The sequence below is a fragment of the Mercenaria mercenaria genome, chromosome 19 (assembly GCF_021730395.1).
Source record: "Mercenaria mercenaria strain notata chromosome 19, MADL_Memer_1, whole genome shotgun sequence".
NCBI classification, from domain to species: Eukaryota; Metazoa; Mollusca; class Bivalvia; order Venerida; family Veneridae; genus Mercenaria; species Mercenaria mercenaria.
The window spans coordinates 11391658-11407564 of record NC_069379.1 but is presented as its reverse complement, the minus strand read 5'-3'; the positions used below and the strand labels follow the sequence as shown (position 1 = coordinate 11407564).

General features: G+C 33.9%; 2 protein-coding genes across 2 annotated transcripts; both read left to right on the top strand.

The window, feature by feature from the left end:
- The first annotated feature begins 3223 nt into the window (after positions 1-3223).
- On the top strand, positions 3224-6835 carry LOC128550961 (beta-2-glycoprotein 1-like). Its single transcript, XM_053531162.1, has 3 exons — positions 3224-3632; positions 5170-5874; positions 6819-6835. Exons 1-3 carry the CDS (start codon positions 3464-3466, stop codon positions 6833-6835), a joined length of 891 nt encoding a protein of 296 aa, XP_053387137.1. The 5' UTR covers positions 3224-3463.
- A 1607-nt stretch (positions 6836-8442) lies between these two features.
- LOC128551215 (ficolin-1-like) lies at positions 8443-12579 on the top strand. The gene is made up of 4 exons (XM_053531866.1): positions 8443-8459; positions 9433-9529; positions 10046-10213; positions 11843-12579. Exons 3-4 carry the CDS (start codon positions 10066-10068, stop codon positions 12109-12111), a joined length of 417 nt encoding a protein of 138 aa, XP_053387841.1. The 5' UTR covers positions 8443-8459; positions 9433-9529; positions 10046-10065; the 3' UTR covers positions 12112-12579.
- Positions 12580-15907: the final 3328 nt, after the last annotated feature.

Here is a 15907-nt window from a genome sequence, read left to right as displayed (position 1 = left end):
AGTACTTCTGGGTCCAGCACAAGTACTTACTTGTTCTCAGCAAAGAACTATCAAGTCTTCCTTCAGACACACTGTGAAATAGTCAGGGTTTCAAACTCAAAGCCCATGATCAATAGATCTGCTCTATTATTATTGACCTAAGCGAGTGGTACCGTTGCACCAAACACATTTTTTTTTTTATTCTGTGAAATATTTGTATATTACAATGCCTTAATGGATGACAGTTATAGGCCTGAAAGGAAACAAAATACCGTATTGTTATTTGACCTCTATGTTTACCTCAACCGATAGATTATATGAACGTTTATTTAGTTTTGTATTTTCGACAAGAACCAGTTGACAGTATGACAGTGTATTAAGGTACAAGTGTCCCTTGGGTACATACACTTTGTTTTAATTTATTGTCTGAATCAAGAAAAGAGATTTAAATACCGTGGTCTAGAAATGCTGTTACGTGCCTGCTTGCTTTTCATATTTTTAAGAACTGGAAAAACAGATACTTCAAGAAAAATCATGTCAAATGATGTTCTTGCCCTATACTTGTGCCACTCAAACATTGCTTCAAAATCCAGAAAGAGGAAACAAAACTAAGTGAAAAATTATTTATTGCAGCATTCCTCGTTGAAATTTAGTTATTGAATCTATCTAAAGATTTTCTTTTATATTTCGTTTTGACATTTTCAGTAGGTTTTTTTTCCCTTTTGCATTTAAATGTTTTTTTCCAAGTCCCCTTTGGATATTTTATAATATTACTCTCATGAATTAATAAAGTAATCAGTTTCTTAATCCCATTAAATCGATTTTATAACTGTGTTTTAATCCCATTAAATCGATTTTATAACTGTGTTTTAATCCCATTAAATCGATTTTATAACTGTGTTTTGATCCCATTAAATCGATTTTATAACTGCGTATTTAATCACGTTAAATCGATTTCATAACAGTTACTATACATTTAATCAAGTTAAATTGATTTTATAACTGTGTAGTTAAATCGATTTTATAACCGTGTATTTAATCACGATAAATCGATTTTATAACTGTGTATTTAATCACGTTATTAATAAATCGATTTTATATCTGTGTATTTAATCACGTTAAATCTATTTTATAACTGCGTATTAAATCACGATAAATCGATTTCATAACAGTTACTATACATTTAATCAAGTTAAATTGATTTTATAACTGTGTATTTAATCACGTGAAATCGATTTTATAACCGTGTGTTTAATCACGATAAATCAATTTTATAACTGTGTATTTAATCACGTTATTAATAAATCGATTTTATATCTGTGTATTTAATCACGTTAAATCGATTTTACTGTCCCCTATTTGGCGTTCAGATAGAATATTATACACGTAAGCTAATAGGTTTCAATAATGGTTTACAAACACAATATCTATGTATGTAAAATTTATTGGTAAGAAGTTTAACTGTACAGTTCGATACAGTATATTATTATTATTTATATTAATATATTTAATTCCTCATTTCATTTGATATAAGACACGAAAGAGATAAAAGGGGAGACAAAAATTATTACTTTGCGTCAAATTATGATAAAACGCATTTTCCAAGAACATATAATGTTGTTATTTGGGTTATAGCATCAAACGCATTGTCTGCTTAAAGCCAAAACAAATTGAAGCAACATAATGCAATTGTGCTGACATTTCTTGCTGAAAGTTAAGACCTAGTCAGATGATTATGTATTATCTACTGCAGTCAAATATTGCATAAAATAGGTCCAATATTTACAAAATCCGATTATTACTAATTGGACGTATTCGTCTAGTTTATATTCAAATATGTCTTAGTTTGTAAATTTGTAAAAGCTTAAAAGTAAGAAAGTAACTAATCCCAAATATTTAAATATATATTTATTTTGTATGGATAAAGCATGTTATTTAATTTAATTTTTGTCGAGCCCGCTTGCGGAAGCGAAGACATAGTTGTCCAAATGGCTGTTCGGTGCGTGCGTGCGTCCGTCCAGATTTGTTTGTCCGGACCATAACTTTGACATGCATCGACCAATCTTGTTTATATTTGGCATGTATGTGAATACTCAGTGAGACGGAGTGTCATGCGCAAACCCCAGGTTCCTATCTCAAAGGTCAAGGTCACACTTAGAGGTCAAAGGTCAGATACAAGAATGACTTTGTCCGGAGCATTTCTTGTTCATGCATAGAGAGATTTTGATGTAACTTGGCACAATTGTTCACCATCATGAGACGGAGTGTCATGCGCAAGAACCTAGAATTACTTCCCTTTGTTGTTACTATAAATAGCTTATATTGTAACTTATTTTATTACTGGTCATAGGGAAAAATCAAGACAACGTTTCTGTAGTACAACATGCATGCTACATACAACTTTGAGGTGAATTTTGACCTATCTCTATCGGTAAGGATTTTTGTGTGGACTTAGAATTTAATAAAAAAATAAGATTTACTTCCCTTTGTTGTTACTACAAATAACTTATATTGTAACTTTTTGTAATCTTTTTTTTTTTAATTGGCATAAATGTTTGCCTCAAAGAAACAGAGTGCCGTGTGCAACTCCCAGTCCTTTTGACAGCTGACGGGCTCGACATGTTGCCCGTGAGCATCTAGTTTTTTTATGTTATAACATCTGCAGAATCATGAGGGGATCAGCTGGTGCCCGAGTCTAGTAGCTTTTATAACACGAAATGAAAATGCGTTAACGCTATTCTAGCATTAAACGCGTAAATACTGATAATTGAATAAATTATCCGACAACGTCATTAAATTGCCATGAAACGCGCTATAATGCCTGCGTTTTTTTACGTTGACCTTGTTTCCTTTTAAATTATCCGTTTTTGGGCCGTAATGTGTTTACGCTTTGCCATGGAACGCGCATACATAAAAAAGGTTGTTTTTACAGCACATGAGTGCGAGAACAAACGTTTCTTCTCCTGTTATAACACCCCAAAAGTGGCATTAACTGCAGTTTGATGTAAGCCTTTCCAGCAAGTAGTTATAACATATATAATGGACTGCTATATTATAGTCCGTTTTTTCTATTTAAGCAGTGAAGTTACGCTTTCACTGTAAATTTTTAGTCATAATATGAATATTCTCTTTACTTTTAATGCGTAATTTGTTGCGTAAATATTGATATAGAAATTGCAAAAGGAAGTTCAAAACTTATTTGTTTTTTCCGCTGTTTAAGTTTGTACTGTGATAACTACTTGACTGTAAATATCTTTATGCGATTCGCTTTACATCTGTTTACAGCATCCTGTATGAGATATATTATGAATTAGTATTTTATTATTATACTGATTTGTGTTCAGTGGATATACTTTTGTGTGGTATCAGTAAGTGATATTTTACGTTAGAGCGGTCACAAAATTTTAAATATAATGTTGGCTTAAAGCGTACGGAGTATGAAACTTTTGGAGCTGAAAATTTCAATACGTATGATAACACAGAAATGCAGCCGCATACTAATCAAGAAAACGTACAACATGATGGAAATACAAGGAGCAAAAATAACAGAAGGAGGAAGAAAGTGTGTATTGTCAAAGTTGTTGCAGTCATTACATTGCTTGTGGTAACACTGGTTGTTATGGCAAATGTTTTCCTGTCCTCTAAACAACAAGGTGGGTCGAGTTTAACTTAAGTTAATGCTTATTAGAATCTTATGAATTAATTACTCAAATAAAGAAAAACCATCTATTAAGTAATTCAGTTCAACATATTCTATTACTCTTTTAATATGCCTGCGAAGAGTGGCATATCATAATCGGACAGTCCGTCTGTCCATCTGTCTGTTTGTACCCCCGATTTCAAACTGATAATTGAAAATCGTCCCAGTGAATTAAAGTCAACTTTTGCATATAGGCTTTTCGCAGCTTGCACATGACTCCAATCAATTTTGAGAGACCTTGCAAGGTTAAGGTTGCAGTGAACTTAAGCTGAAACATTAAGTTCCGAAAGATATCTGAAGAACGCTGACAAGAACCTCAAACTCGGTACACAGGTTAAGGTAGACAAATGATCCCTTTTATTTTGAGATCAGTTTATATAAGGTCAAGGTTGCGGTGACACTGAACAAAAAGCTGGTTTACGATCTACGAATAATGAAAGCTACGGCACAGAAACCGCGGTCGAGACCGGCAACAGACCTCAGTAGATTTTTGGTTTAGTAGCCTAATAGTCACTATCGCGGGGAGCTTGTGCTGAGAATTCGTTTCCGATCGGTAACTCAATAACACTTCATCTGTGGAATCTCAAACTGAATTAACTGGTTGGTAGTGACCGACAGATGAGTCATGCCGATTTTAAGGTTGATGGCTTGTTGGTCAAGATAGTTATCAACTTGAGCTTCTGATCGATATCTCAAGAACGCTTTAGCTCAGGGCCCTCAAACTTCATAGACAAACTGGTTGTGACCGGCACATAGTTCTTATTGATTTTGATCAAATGTTAAGAATTTGATATCTCGAACATCTTTTGAAATGTAGCATTAAACTATTGATGTTGATCGATGTTTCTGTTCAATGTCGTTACTTAGAAAATGTTACGTTATTTTATACTGCCATTTTAATTCTAGTAATAAAACTTATTAAGACTTAGGTCCATGTTTCGGAGAAAAAAGTTCGAACCTCACCAAATCATAGAAAGGAAGAATTGTTTCATATGAAAATTAAACAGCATATAAAGCACTTAGATCATTCTACAAACCATTGTCATTGTACTCAAATATATATCAAGTTCCGGAAAGGGACTGCATGAAGGGGCAACACTTCTGTACAGTTCAACGCCTTATGAAATTCCGTTTTTAACAAACTGTTACATGTCTTCGTTTTGATCAATTTTATAACAATTTGTTAGTGCTTAAACTTTACATAACTGGGTTAAACGCCGTTTTTGACAATTGTTTACTTTTATTTCTTTACAAATGGCATTCTTTTTAAAGAGGAGCAACTCTTTTTAGAATATTTTATGTACCCAATTCTACGGGACAGAACAGTGAAAAATGTATAGGACAGATAGGTTGTTAGTAAAGGTTTTCTTCATTTACTAAAATGTCTCTGTTTTTGTGATATACTGCTTAACCTTAAATACACTCAGTAAACTTATATTTCATCCCACTTTTAAAATAAGAAAATATTTCAAAGTTTAGAATATTTTAAGGCGTCAGTTGCCCTATTCATACGAACATCAGCAATGGACAAATAATAAGAACGACCGGATCAAGACAGGGCGACATCCTTGAAATTAAATGTGGCAACAACAGTAAACTAAACGGATCGAGCCCAGTGATATGTTTGTCCTCTGGAATGTGGAGCGCCAGCACAGACTGTATTTCTAAAGACTGCGGGCGATTTCCATTAAAACAAAATATGATAGCAAACTCAGGTATAAATAGAACCGCTGTGGGATCGATGATATCTTTGTCGTGTATAGAAGGCTTTATTTTGTCAGGGAATAAATCCATCATTTGCCAGACAAATGAAATGTGGGCTGAAACACCTACATGCAAACCTGTGGATTGCGGACCTCCAAAGAATGTAACTAACTCTAGGCAACTAGACATTGTGAAAACAACATATAATAACTCATTTACTGTCGAGTGCATACGTGGATATGCATTAATTGGCTCTAAAACAGTAACATGTGATAAACACGGACAATGGGATGCCTTGCCTGATTGTAAAATTGTGTCTTGTGGAATACCCAATTTGCCTGCGCACGCAAGTTTAACAAACCTAACAGGAACAACATTCCAGTCGAACATGTCTATGAAGTGTGATGAAGGCTATCTTTTGCACGGAAATCCTGTCATCTGGTGCACGAGTAGTGGAAAGTGGACAGCTTTACCAACATGCAAACCATTAGGTAGGTGTGTATATATTTGACAAAAATAAACCTAACATGTCAACAGGAAATTTCTAGCGTTGTTAGTTTTACTTCCTTACTGCATAGTAAAACGAAACAAAACTCATTGTGAGAGAGATTTATTAAAATATCTAACTGTTTCTTTCGAAAGTATGTCGTTCTTCTTTAAATCATTCATTAAGTATGATTTATTTTTACTTGTATCATTAAAAGCGATTGCCTTCATAATACATTTTGACTCTTTAACATAATAGAAATTGCATAAGAAGCGTTCGGGAAATAACTGTTGTTCTCACATTAATAAGACATCCTCTACTGTTTTCTTCTTAAAGTCATAGATATCGGCTAAGGGATGGCGGTCAACATCAGTACAGTTGGCACCTAATGACTTGTCACACTATGGTTCCAATAAATAGTGGTCAAATTACTGTAAAGTCAGTCTACGATATGGAAACTTTACAAAATATCAAATAAAACGGAATATTATATACGCAACTAAGAATTTTTAAACTATCATTGATTGTTTTCATCAATTCCCAAAGAATGTAAAACGAACTAAGAAACATTTGATATTCAAACGTATGACTAGATGAAATCAACTGTATGTTATTAGAAAACAATAAAATCCTGTTACTTGAATAAACACGTAATATTTTAGATTCAAATAAAAGAAAATGAAACAAAATAGTAAACAGAATGGAATTTATTATTTCCGGAAAACGGAAAATCATTCGTTTTTTTCTTGTTGTAAAGATATTTTAATTTTCTTTACAGAAATATTGCAACAGTCAAATTCCCTTTTTTAATGCAGAATAACAGAATCGAGTCTGTGTGACTTTTGTCAAATTGAAGTTTTAAATATGGAGCACTTGTTCCGGAACTGTATAAAAATAAAGCAGTTTTTGGATAATATTTTTGAATGACTAATCTATTGTTATATTCAGACACAACTATTCCTTGAATTTATTCACTCAAAAGAAGCAAAGTCATCGAATAAATACATCATGTACTCATTCTTTCAAAACACTTTTTAAACAAAAATAAAATAAAGAAAATAATACCAGACATAAATAATTTTGAGAAATAAAAATATACAGCTTTCCATAACGAAAGTCTTGACATTTTCAATAAAAACTGATTCTTTCCTTTACTTTGGACAACATGGTAGTCTTCCTTCTCATGTCTTTTTTCTTCCTTTCTTGTTTTTTTTTCTGTTTACCAATCGTTGTTTTTTCCTATACGTATCACTAAGATTTTAGAAATTGCATAAATTGTTATAATTCTGTATGTAGAAAATAGTACAAACAAGATTTTGTATTATTTTTAGATAGCAAAATTATAATGCTAAGAATGTTGTAATAGATAAACGGGCCTTAAACGTGGTTCCAAAGAAGTAATGAATGTAACAACTCTGACTGAATGTATGGCGAGACATTTTACGGTCTTCATATACGGCAAAAACAACGCTGCTTTGATAATTAAAAGAAACTTCACAGGTCATCCAACAGGTCATCCAACACATCAGAAATGTTGCAGGCATCATGTAAACGGTTAACAAACTCAGTTAAATCGGGTCTGCTATCATCCCTTTTTGGTCCTTCAGGATCATGGAATCAATTCAATAGCTGTTCAATATAATTCCGCTGAAACCGATGTTAAGGGCGTGAGGAGTGCTGTTCATATATTTACCTGTCATGATCAGGCCCATGTTAGGTTGTGTCAATTAAAATCAATGAATACCCTTGAAATTGCTAACAATGTAATATATATATGATTGTCCGACGTCGACATGGCTTTAAAACTTCCTTTTGAAAACTGTTGAACATGTTTTCATTACTTTTTAAAACGTGTACAATTAAACATGCTAAAAAGTTTCACATAACTAGAAATTATGCTTTACTCGGAAAACTTAAAAATGTTTTTCTTCAAGATTTTTGAAACCCTATACGCAAAGTCAAAAATGAAATCAATAATGTTCCATTCAGTGGCCTTAAAATATTTTCTTTTCTTTCCAAAATAATTGCAAGGCAAACCTATCAAATAAACTATGCAATGCAAATTTAAAAACTTTGAAAAAAGAACTCTAGGTACCTTAAACTAAAAAGCCGAGGATAGCGTTGTAAAACGGTTTCACAAATCATGATAATGTCGTTTTATAATGTTGAAACTCAAATATGGTTTATAGCCATATCGGACTCATATAACTACACTTTAGTACCAATTGCGACAAATAAAATTTGAATTTACTTCGTCTATACTTTCTGTATTCGGAAATGTCAAGTAGCTTCCTAGAAAAAAAGTTCAGAAATTAGATATCATATCATTTTCACAAACACAAAAGTGTAAAGAACAACAAAGTTGCATGGTGAAGAATTATTAATTCGTGGTAAGACGTGAATACGCCTATTGAGACAAACAAATGATAACATTAAAACGATCGGAGTGTCCAATAACATTGAAAATCATTTGAATTTCAGTTTCGTTTTCAAAAAGATATTCAATGTTTAAAATTCAAGCAAAAATGCGAAAACATATATTTCTAATTTTTTTGTAACACTTGTAATACGTATCCTTATGGATGGACGGTGAGTGACACTCATTTTAGCGTCTATATGGTTTATGTACAGTTTACGGTTTTTAATATTAAACAAATGTTGTTTCTTTCTTCAATAAATGTCCTGAAAACCTTAAAAATTTCCTTGTACGATCTAAAGTGTTATCGCAAGATATTTATCAAATAACAGAGAAATGTTCTTGACAAAGATGTCTGCATTGCAAAAGACTGTAACATTCATAATGTATTCTGTTCAATAGTATTAAATTAAACACAGATCAACAATCATGTCTTCTTAGATGCTTTAAATATTGTATTACACATTTTATCGTATTTCTTGTAGGGCCTAGAACATGTCTCAAACTTATTGTGAAACTAACCATAATGTTTGAAAACGTATGAACGATTATCTGTATTGAATCGGACAATTAATGATGAAGGAATCTTGTTAAGCTTATACACTTAATATAACAGCAATAATACAATAACTGAAGACATATACGTATGTGTGTGTCTTCAATTAGAACTGTATGTGGGGCCTCCGTGGCCGAGTAGTTAAGGTCGCTGACTTCAAATCACTTGCCCCTCATCGATGGGGGTTCGAGCCGCACTCGGGGCGTTGAATTCTTCATGTGAGGAAGCCATCCAGCTGGCTTACAGAAGGTCGGTGGTTCTACCCAGGTGCCCACTTGTGATGAAATAAAGCACGGAGGGGCGCCTGGGGTCTTCCTCCACCATCAAAGCTGGAAAGTTGCCATATGACCTAAACTTGTGTCGATGCGACGTTAAACCCAACCCAAAAAAAAAAGACAGAACTGTTTGTTTTCGTTGTACACATTTAAAATGTATATATTGCCATATAATTGTTATGTTCCGCATCTACATTGTTGGGGGTCTTTACGCGTTATTTCATTTCAGTTTACACTCATCTGAAATAAATATTTCAAGAACTCAGTTATGAAGAAAGAATACTTATCCTAGTCCATATATGTGTCATTTTCCAGGTATTTCAGAAACGATTTAATGGTTCTGTGGACTTTTACCGTAACTTCTCGGAATACACAAACGGGTTTGGAAATCTTCTAGGCGAGTTTTGGCTTGGTGAGTACAAAATGAAGTATTTTACAACAAATGCAAAGCTGAAGAGATGTCACATTATCCGAATTTTATTCAGCAGGTTGTACATTTAAGCTCCGACATAGAGTTGAAATATGACACATCAGTACATGACAAACGTTTAAAGAAACCCAAGTAGAAAGTTTTGTTTAATTGACTAACCAGATCGGCATGCTTGCGATATGGCATGGATATAACGCAATGTACCTTTCTCATTACAACATCTACACGCCTGCATAAAATTAATATAAAATTAAGGGCGCAAAACTATTGATGTATTTACCTCTCGTATCGTTTGTACATCCGGGCATACCAAAGTCATACCAAATGCATACCAAAGTAAAGAGCGAAAACAAAACTGCACTTTGTTTTGAAACTGAAATTGATATGCACAAGTGGCATTTCCGATGGTGCATTCCTTATCTAAACCTGTCCACTATCCTTAGTGGACGGTTAGAAGAGAACTGAAACTATATAGATAATTACTCTTTATTTATGCAGGTCTTCGTGCTATTGAAGAAATGACATCACAATATAGTAGTGAATTCAGACTGGGTGTGACAGCTGCTGATGACTCACATGCGTATGAGGTCTTTCAAAACTTCAGCTTATCGAAATATCCAAAGTACACCCTTCATCTAGGGGCTCAGACTGTCCAACAAATATCAAGTTAGTTTGACAAAGTTTTACACAGACAAAGTGGACACATTCATTTAAAGCGTTAAACGGGCTATATGTGAATATCTAACAAGTCTGTTTTAAAAGCCAACATTTCGTAATATTACCAAAGAGACTGGTATCAGTCCAAATCGAGTTCAAAAATTGTACATATACACCTGAATGTTGGGTATTTGAAAGTGAAAATTGATTGCAATACTTTTACAAAAAACAGCCTGCAGCTTCATAGTTACCGCCGTCAATGTAATTCAACGTACACGGTAAATGTTGTGACTGACGATAACTGGTCAACTTTCATGCATGTCCACATTTGTGTTCTTATTTTTAGTTAGGTACATATGCATGGCACTGTGTTGTTTTAAGTACAGTTAGTTTATCACACATTTGACCTGTTTAGTATGTGTCTATCTTGATACTGACGCCCTAGAGTCACTTTTATTTTCACTAAAAGTGTATATTTATTATTAATAAAAAATTACCCTTGTGAAAACAGATAATTCCAGGAAACTCAAACGTACTTAAAGCAGAATTAACTCAGAAATAAAGCGCAGACAATAACAAGAAGCGGTCACAATAACGGGAAACTGGCAACATTAACCGGTTATTGGACCGCTAGGGATATGTGATGTCATATATAATACTTCGTAATAATCATACATTGTATAGTCTCGATGAAAAAAATGCAAAGGTTAGTATTTTATCTGATATACTGATTCAAATACACAAAGAATGGATATTGAGTTAACCGACTGCTTATCTCAATAGGTAGAGCGTCGGTCTACGGATCGCGGGGTCTTGAGTTCGATCCTCGGGTGGGGCGTATGTTCTCCGTGACGATTGTGTCTGAAATTATTCGTCCTCCACCTCTGATTCATGTGGGGAAATTGGCAGTTACTTTCGGAGAACAGGGTTGTACTGGTACAGAATCCAGGAACACAGATTAAGTTTACTGCCCGCCATTACATGACTGAAATACTACTGAAAAAAATACATTAAACCCAAAGCAAAACAAAACAAACAAAAAAACAAACAAAATATTGAGTTATTCAAATTATAAACAATTCATTTTTCAGATGGATAATGGCATGACGTGCTATACTTAGTTATAAGCACACATACGTTCTTATGCAAATATAGTTTTAGCGGTGCTGATAGCCACTTCAGAACCGTCTTTGCCGTTGTTTAAATTTATAGCGTTAGAATGAAATTGTGTTTCGTACATCCTGGTATATTACAAGTATTTAAAAAGGACGATAGTAACCAACATAAAGCCGTTTTCTTGTAAAATTATTTAAAGAATGATCTATCATGCGTTGTTCGGGGCACACTAATATGAGAATATTTGAATACTGAAGGAAATTTAAATTACAATTTACATTTCAAACTTGTTATCTCAAACTAGCTTGTCAAAATGTTCCGGATAACTCGAACACACCTTCTTCATGTACCGTCCGAAAACACAACAACAAAATATCATTTTAAGACGAAATTCTATTATAATCCCGAAGTAAATGCTCAAAAAACTATTCATTGTAATTTATTTCAAACGTTTCTGATCATCGAAGTCTCTTGTTGTGCTGTATTTCATCAATCGTAATTTATATAATATATATCTTTCAGATGATTCATATGGATTTTCTCAAGGCAACGGTTCTGACTTCAGCACATTTGATCATGATGCAAATAAGGCTCGTCGTAACTGTGGACAACTGCAACGTGGTGGATGGTGGTATGGTGATTGTTCCCGGGTTAACCTGAATGGCGAGTATCTAACACCACCAGGAGGAGCATCAATTCACTACCACGGATGGGCAGGTTTCATCTATTATCCATGGAAAGGATTAGCAACACTCAAATCTTCGCAAATGATGTTTAGAAAGCAGACTTGAAATTTTGTATTTTGAAATGGCCTGTGATGGTATAAATGTAACTTCTTGATATCAAACAACTAACATCGATAAACATAAACGTGTAAGGGAGCATTTTTGAATACCACATAATGAAATTTAAACTACATACTTTATTTTTCGCCTCATATGTTCCAGTTTGTATCAATCAGTAATTTAATACTAAGTGCAAGGTAGCTACTTAAGGATAAAAATACGTACAGCTACCCGAGGGTGAGGAATCTAGAAGGTTTAAAGAAATTTTAGAATCATGCACGATGTAGTATAAACTCCCATGTATTTATGTTAAAACGCTGTTCCCGTACGTAAGGTTTGCACCCTATACATAATTTCGCCAACGCAAATGCAAGTATTTGGTCCTTCTAACCAAACTTAGCGTAGCAGGAAGCAGCTTTCGAGCGTTTATTTATGTCATGTGAACCAAAAATAAAGATAGCCCTCCAAAACTTGTTTTTGATTTTAGATTGATTTGTTAATGTATAAGTGTTTTAAAAAGAACTTTACAAAAGAAATTATGAAAACTTTAACATCTACAACCAGACATTTCACAGGTGCAATGCTACGTTTCCATTTCAATAAACTTGTTAATTTTATCTCTTTCTAGGGAATATTTGGATACAAAATTACTATCAAGTTATTTAGTACTCTAAAAATAAGCTATATTTCCATGTTTATATATGCAAACAATGCTTTAAAAATACTGTTTGAGAAAATACTGGATGATATTTAGACTAGATTAAAACAGGTCAGTTTTTTCTCATAAATAATTTAAGACGGTGCTAGGGGGCGTGGGCAGTGTTGCATTTTCCATTACTGCTCATGAACAGACTCAATCAAACCGAGTCTTCAATTTTCATTGTTTGCATTGTTCTCAGTGCTTCCGAGGGATCTACTTTCCAGATTTTATTTACTTCACAACAGCGGGTGTTAAGGGCTGTGTGGCGGCCGTAAAACCTCGCCCCGACTTCATCTCAGTGTTGTTATATTTTCTGGTCCTTCGGGATCATTGATTTCAATTCATTTAGATTTAAAGATTGAATACTGCTTAAGCCGGTGCTAGGTGGCGTGGGCAGTGTTGCATTTTCCATTACTGCTTATGAACAGATTCGATCAAACCGAGTTTGCAATTTTCACTGTTTGCATTGTTCTCGGTGCTTCCAAGGGATCTACTTTCCAGATTTTATTAATGAGTAGCAAGTATTTTTATTAACACAAAGGTACTACTGAGTGGCCACTGCCTCCGCTCAATTTTGGAACCATAGGTTTTATTTTATCACCAAATCTCTGACTAAATTATGACGTTCTTATTATTTATATGGTTGTCATTTTTACTGAAACGAACGATTGCCGTGAAATGAAATAAATCACATTAACATAGTTAAAAGAGGTTTTCCTTGGAAATGCTTTTGTTCTCGCTCAGTTGGTCATAACGAAATAACTTACACCAATGAAAATGTGTCCAAGTGGATGCTTAATAGAATTTACTGGCTATATGTCGTGCTATATGGCATACTACTGTATGCATTCCGTTTTTGGATGTCATGTAGTTCTTCTCAAGAGATTTTCTTTCCTCGATTTTGCATAAATACATTCTGTCACAACGAAAGCTGACTCAATGAATTACCGAGTTGACAAAGGTGTGATTCATATGATGCGAAACAATATTTCCATACACATAATAATAGATCTTCCACCATTCTGTCAAACACGGAATAATTTAACAAGAAAAAATAAGAGCACCCAAGACAGTAGTTTCATGCCGTATTCTAATACCCAGAGATCAAATTAGGGTAGATATGGTCGTCTTGTTTGTGAAACGGTGTTATTCAAAGAGCGTATGGTTATTTGAATAAAAAAGTGTGCAAACTGGGTGTATCATAGCGGAATCAAAAATGTAAGATTTCTTACGGCAAATATATAAGGTTCCTCATAGCTATAATACGTTTACAATATGATGATATTCTTTTCTATATAATATCATGAGACAGAGCTTTGGGAACTGCGATTTTCAAGGGATCGCCAGACTAGTCCTTTTAGGTGATACTGCTTGTTTGTTTATAGTCGGAAAATAGTTAAGGTAAATCAGGAAGAGACAGGGGCCTATTGCTAAATAATGAGGAACTGCAGAAAGAACAAGTAGAGAGGATGAGGTACAGTCGTCAACAAAGACAATTTTGGATCTGTCTATGAGTAATGACTTTGTTCTCTGTGATGCTAATGGATGGACTCCCAGTGGAGTTTATGTATTAATTTATGGTCAACCTTGTAGAAAGCTTTTAGCAAAGTGCGTTACCATGGTTGTCAGTTTGCTGGCCATTCTCTAGATTTTTGAAGGCCGGCCACTTAAGTAATAAAAAAGCTCTGAACTGAAACAATATTGGTTATGAGTGAATTAATCGTTTTTGTAAGGAGGACGAGATGTAAGCTACTAAAACATGTTCCATCATTTAAGAGGCAATGCATTTTAAGAATATAGGCATATATTTGCTAGTCTCGGAGTTTTGGCCTTCCTTGTGTACTGGATCGAAGTGACTGCATTTTTCCATCTTCTCGGACTTGACTCGTTTTCAGCGATAGTTTGAATGTATATTTTATGACTAGAGCTGTCCTACGGTGAAGTGAATCTCCTCGAGTTGTCTTGCAGAGCCTTATTAGGATTTCAACCCTTCAAAACTTAAGAATGTTTCTTAAAATGGTATTACACACTTTGTTGTAAGAAGAAATTCAATCAAAGAAAAATGAAATCTGAAAGAGAGAAGACCCGCCCGGGGATTGGGCTTAATATTGTTATATCATAATGTAAGTGAGCCGTTGGTCTCCATCCCAGTATTAATTGCAAAGGGAAATTCCGTGTACCAAATTCGGATAAAAATGTTATTTTCTATGCATACATCTGTATAATCATGTAGAAAAATGTCCGTATTTGCACTATGTTTAGCGTACAGTCGCTCCCAAATTCAACGTGTTATTTCAAAAGTCTTAGTATTGGTGCAAAGTGTATCTTCCCAGCTGCAGTATGATACCTTTCTATCATATTTATGCCATTTTGGCAAAAACCACGAAATTTCCTGGTCACGAAATTAAATGATTTTGCAGTATGATGTGATGAAAGAATATACAGGCCTTCAAATGGTTATTTGCCCTAACATTAAGCTTTGATATACTTTTATCACATAGAGACGTGCTATACAAACATGGTGTAATTAAAATGGAAGACAGACCTCATGTTGGGGCCGAAACTCACAAAATTCGTTAAAATGCTGAAAACTTCTTCTTAATAATAGGGATGTATAAGATCATTATAAAACAAATTATTGTGTAGTTTGAAACAGTGTAGGTAGTCAGCTCCTTAATAGTTAAAGACCATTGTTTTCTCCAATATTTGCAATACACCAAGCGTATGTGTGGTATATCATTTCACCTAAGGCCTCATGTTTTCCTACACAAATTACAGACATTAGTTATTGCTTGTAACGCAATATTAAGTAATAGTTTTAAAGTAAATCTGAGTCAGAATTCTCTTATTTCACGTAAACCACTAAGTATACGGTCTTTATTTCATCGTGTCTGTTAGAAACAACAGTGTACAATAAAATATAATAAACTAAAATGACATAAATTTAGTGCGTTTATTACCAATAAACTGAAAAATGTGAAAAATAAGCAAATGATAAAAAATGTAAATCTGACACAGTTGGTAAATTTATAACCAAAATGAAAAAGTGAAAAATTAACAAATGATCTGACACAGTTCGTTATTTACAAGATTGTTACTTGT